Source organism: Mus caroli, chromosome 10 (genome assembly GCF_900094665.2).
Source record: "Mus caroli chromosome 10, CAROLI_EIJ_v1.1, whole genome shotgun sequence".
Classification (NCBI taxonomy): Eukaryota; Metazoa; Chordata; class Mammalia; order Rodentia; family Muridae; genus Mus; species Mus caroli.
Window position 1 is genome coordinate 56,996,750 of NC_034579.1, and position 5,571 is coordinate 57,002,320.

At 43.7% G+C, this 5,571-nt stretch overlaps 1 protein-coding gene across 1 annotated transcript in view; it reads right to left on the reverse strand.

The window, feature by feature from the left end:
* Window positions 1–481: 481 nt before the first annotated feature.
* Srgn (serglycin) overlaps window positions 482–5,571 on the reverse strand; it is a 13,790-nt gene continuing 8,700 nt past the window's right edge. Inside the window, exons 3-4 of the mRNA XM_021174834.2 lie at window positions 3,700–3,844; window positions 482–1,754 (exon numbers count right to left, since the gene is read on the reverse strand). Coding sequence (XP_021030493.1) covers window positions 1,502–1,754; window positions 3,700–3,844 — 398 coding nt within the window. The 3' untranslated portion in view covers window positions 482–1,501. The remainder of the gene's footprint in view (window positions 1,755–3,699; window positions 3,845–5,571) is intronic.

The following is a 5,571-nucleotide window of genomic DNA, read 5'->3' on the forward strand; positions in this document are numbered from 1 at the left end:
GAAGGGAAGAGGGGAAAAATAAGGCAATGAAAGAACTCAGAAACTGTAAACAACAATTATTTCTGAAAGGTATGATTATAATAAACTTTCATGTTTTGTAAAAAAAAAAAAAAAGAAGAAGGGGGGCACAGAATCAGAGATGGCTCTTGCTTTAGTTTGGGAGGTTTTTCTATTTGCTTTTTACAAAGATTTTTAAATGTATTATTTTATGTGTACAAGTGTCTTTGCCTCTATGTATGTGTGTGCATCATATGCATGTCTGGTGCCCATAGCTAGAAAGGGACAGCAGATCCCCTGCTGCAAGCTGCCATGTGAGTTCCGAAAAGTAAACCTGGGTTCTCTACAAAACAGCCAGTGTTCCTAACCACTGAGCCATCTCTCTAGCCTACAAAAACAGCCAGTGTTCCTAACCACTGAGCCATCTCCCCAGCCTACAATATCATGTATTTATATACACATTTTTATATTATATCATATTGTATGTTATCAATTACATACACATTTTATTATATTATTTATATTAAATATCACCTATATCAATATTATATACTGTATTATAAAATTATTATATATTAATATGTATAATATGATTGTTTTTTCAAAGTAACTATTCCCTGGATTAGAGCAGGAAGTTCAAGATGACAGCTCCCCGCTTTGGTTATATGTTTGTTCACTTTAATGGAGTAACATTTGACCCTGAACAGGCATCTAGACAAAGGTAAAGCATTATGAGCCCTTGAGACCACAACTCCATGTTATTTGAGGTGTTAAGTTTCTAACTTTAAAACCCACAACAACCCGGGGGGTGGTGGCACACGCCTTTCATCCCAGCACTTGGGAGGCAGAAGCACGAGGATTTCTGAATCTAGCCAGCCTGGTCTACAGAGTGTTACAGGACAACCTGTCCTGGAAACCCTGTCTCGAAAAACAACAACAAAAAACAAACAAACCAACAAAAAACCCACAACATTTTTCGATAACATTTGGTCTTCCCTGTCACATCCAATGGCCACAGCTCAATATATACCCCTCACCATGTAAACCATGTCACATAGCCACGGTAGGAGGCCACTGTGTTTCACTTTATTTTCTTTTTAATCACATAAAGGAATATATTTGTAATTCACAATGCGAGTTGGGTTCCTGAACACTTTAGGTATGAAGGATAGTTCATCAACTTGCTATCAAATTAAAATTTTCAAAACCAGTATGGCTTTGAAAGTTATTGTATAATAATGGGGGTGTGTGTTAAGTTCATAATGTTGATTCAATACACATATAAATGCAGGCATTTTCCAGAACAACAAGATAGGTAACAGCATTAAAGCATAATTCCTTATGAGTTAATGAGGAAAGGGGTAACAGGATTCAAGAGTCTTTTCCAGGCATTTTAAATTTTCTGTAAAACTCTTTATCCTGAGACTGGTCATTTAAATGTGGTACACTAAGTATACTGAATACATTGTTCCACATGGAGGTGGGGAGACAGGGACGGTCACTTTCATATTATAAAATCGTCTTCTGGTTGGTCTTGGTTTTGCTCAGTGAGAATCCTGTCAAAAGGCCTATAGTTGAAATAGACAATATTGCTTTCATCTGTTGGCTGGTATTCCCATTCCATGTCACCTAGGAAGCCACTTCCTGAGCCGGAACCCGAGCCAGAGCCGGAGCCAGAGCCGGAGCCAGAGCCAGAGCTCGAACCTGACCCATAGTCATCATAATTGGAGATGAAATCTTTTGAGGGTCCTCCCATCCTAAAATACAAAGAAAAAAATTATAAAGTTCTACTTATAATGTAATTTCAATATTTTAATATAAAGAAATATGCTAGGTGTGGAGTACACACAAAGTATCGCAGCTTTTGGGTAGTAGTGGTGGGAACTTAGAGTCATACTTGGATCCATAGTGAATTGCAGCCAGCACGGGCTACTGAGCCCTTTCTCCAAAAAGAAAACAAAAAGTGGCGGAGGTGGGGTGGGGTGGGGTAGGTTAGGGGACAAGGGGAGTGGGGGACAACATGGAAATAAATTCAGGCACCCAGTTGTTCAAATTCGAAGAGCTAAAATCTGCTTCAGCGCTTCAAAACAAAGAGGCGGGGCTGAAGAGACAACCCTGGGGTTCAGAGCCATTGCTGGGTTTGGGTCTCAGCATCCACACAGAGGCTCACAAGCATCGGTCACTCAGAGTTTAGAGACTCTGATACCTCTGGCCTCTTCCAAGCACCATGGATGCAGAAGAGCAATGTAAATCAAATTAAAAACACAAAACAAAACAAAACAATGATCAAAAGGGAAAGCAGCTATGGAGACAACCTGGGTAAGGTGGATGGATGGCAGGAAGCCACAGAAGGAATTGTTTCAAAGGAAGCAGTGGGTCAGTCATTTTGAAAGGCAGGGAAGGGGTCAAGAAGCCTAAAAATAGAGATGCAATCAATAGATGTGTCAATCACCAGGCAGAGACACTCAGGATTGAAGGCTAGAGCAGAAATCCAACTGTGTGTGTTGATGAGCGGGGGGTGGGGGGGTTGGAGGCTGGGGCTTGGGCTTGGGGGTTGGAAGTGGGGCAAAAACAACCAGAAGCATCCATTCTATGAGGTGCTAATGTGCCAAGTATGGTGGCACATGCCTTTACTCCCAGCATTTAAGAGGCCGAGGCAGGTAGATCTCTGAGTTCAAGGCCAGGACAGCCAGGAGGGCTATATAGTGAGATGAGACTCTGTTCTCAAACAAACAAAAAAAAATCAATCTGATTCAATAAAGAGCAGAGTAGAGAAATAGCTATAGGTGTTCAGAGTCGAGGGAGGGAGTCTATTCAATGTCAAGAAGCTGTAGAATATATCTGCATACTGATGGAAGATGCCAGACCCAGAGAGGGACCTGGAGAACGGAAGTCCGAGACAAGGGGGTGGGTACAGGATATGGGAAAACTGAATAATTTAACACAAGGAAACTGCTTAAACATGGCATAGTAGAGAAGTGAAATCAACAAGAGAGAGCAAAGAGGACCAATAGGCATCTTCTCTCACTAGCCAACAAGACGGCTCATCACAAACGAGCCTGCTGCTGAGCCTTGACTTAAGATCAAGCCCCCAGGCAACAACTTATTCCTGTGAGCGGTCCTCCAACCTCCACACATACACTGAGATGTGCCCATGCGCGTGAATACGCTTGCCCAAGTGAGAAACCAAAGCGTGCGTCTTCTGGATAGTACAAGGTGACTTGAGGCAAGCTATGTAGCCAAGCCTGGACTTGAACTCCCAACCGCCTTGGTTTCTCCATTTAGAGGAGTGTGTCACCATGCCTAGCTGACTTTGGGTCCTAACAGTATCTATTTGTATATTATTGTGTGGTGGTTGTATATGCTTGGCCCAAGGAGTGGCACTATCAGGAGGTGTGGCCTTGTTGAACAAGGGTGTCACTGTGGGGATGGGCTTAAAGAGCTAGCAGCCTAAAGATGTCAGACTGCTAGCAGCCTTCAGATGTAGATGTAGAACTCTTCAGCTCCTCCTGCACCAAGGTTTATCACTGCTGCCCACAAGAAACCCTTATAAAAACATGGATGAGTCCATGTTCATTGGCACATCTCTTGCTTCAGCACAAATAGCCCACTTTTGCTCTCTGTGGAGTAGTTTTTACCACAGCAAGAACCTGAAATGAAACACTCAGGCGCTCCTGTGAGATCGAACGAAAATCTACTTACAAAACAGGATCAGTCATGGGAGGGCCAATGTTGTTGGATTCATCTATTAGGTCAAACTGTGGTCCCTTCTCCTCAATGCAGTTCGCAAAAAACCCATTCGGTTTGCAGCGGACCCACTGGTACCTGGCTCTCCGAGCAGGATAACCTGTGCGAACAAGGAACCCACGTGGGTGATAAACATCTTTCAGTCGGCTTCCTTAGAATTGGTTACACTGTCTCTAACAAGGTAATTACATGGATTCTACATTTGGCAGGTCGCAGGGTTTTTTTGTTTGGTTGTTTGTTTGTTTGGTTTTTTGTTTTTGTTTTTGTGTGTGTGTGTGTGTGTGTGTGTGTGTGTGTGTGTGTGTGTGTGTGTGTGTGGTTTTTCGAGACAGGGTTTCTCTGTGTAGCCCTGGCTGTCCTGGAACTCACTTTGTAGACCAGGATGGCCTTGAACTCAGAAATCTGCCTGCCTCTGCCTCCTGAGTGCTGGGATTAAAGGCCTGCGACACCACGGCAGGTTTTTTTTAAAAATTTATTTATTTTATGTATATGAGTACGCTGTAGCTGTACAGATGGTTGTGAACCTTCATGTGGTTGCTGGGTATTGATTCAGGACCTCTGCTCCTTCCGGTCAACCCAGCTCGCTCTGGTGGCCCTGCTCGCCCAGGCCCAAAGATTATTTATTATTATAAGCAAGTACATTGTAGCTGTCTTAGATGCACCAGAAGAGGTCGTCAGATTTCATTACAGATGGTTGTGAGCCACCATGTGGTTGCTGGGATTTGAACTCAGGATCTTCGGAAGAGCAGTGAGTGCTCTTACCCACTGAGCCATCTCGCCAGCCCCGGGTCACGGGTTTTATGTCCAACAATGCCTGTGACAGACACTGTCATTCTCATGGTAGTTCTTCACAATAGCACCTGGCTCTGCACAATAGCCCGAAGATCCGAGTTCAAACCCCAGGATCCACACGATGGGAGGGGAGAACTAACAAGTTGTCCCATAAATTGTCCTCCGACTTAGGCACACGTACACACCCACACTTATGCACCCGCGCACACTCACACATGTGCACACCACACTAAATACAGGCACCACCACCCCCCACACACACACCAGAAATAAAACAAACAAAAAATAAAAATAAAAAGGAAAGTGTTAAAATAGAATAACTTTGGGAGTGAGCGGCTGAGAGAGGAGGCTCAGCTCTGGCCTCCCCACCCCCGCAACCCCCTCAGGTTCTAGAACCTTGACCTCTGAACTTGCACTGTAAACTGAAGGCCAGTGGTATCCTAAGTTTGTCACAAAAATTAAATACGAAAAAGAAAGGAAAAAAATTTAAATAAGAAGGTTCATATAAAGACCTTAAAATAATATCAAGGCATTGTAGTAACTCTTTAATTTATTAACTTTTTGTACACAGACTTGGGCCATATTCTAGGCCCTCTTAGATAATTTTTTTTCTTTTTCTTTTTTGAGACAGGGTCTCACTATGTAGCCCCGGCTGTCCCTGTTACTGTTACTTACTCTGCATACCAGGCTAACTTGGAACTCAGAGATCTGCCTCCCAAGTGCTGGGCTTAAAGGCCTGTGCCACCACAGTCTTGGAGTTCCTGGTCCTCCTGCCTCAGTATTGACAGTGCTGGTATCACAAGTGTGCCCTTCCATGCCCAGAACCATGGTCACACTTGTATCTTTATCTCCACATCACACACAGGCTCAGTGGAGGAGGCAGGATTGAAATACCTGAGCCCCAAAGCCTGCCTTTTTTTTTTTTTAAATAGAGACAACTCAGCCCCCACACTCTCCTTGTTGCTGTTATGAGATGGGGTTTTGCTATGTAGCCCAGGTTAACCTTGAATGGGGAAAAGAACCTCCTCCCTCCCT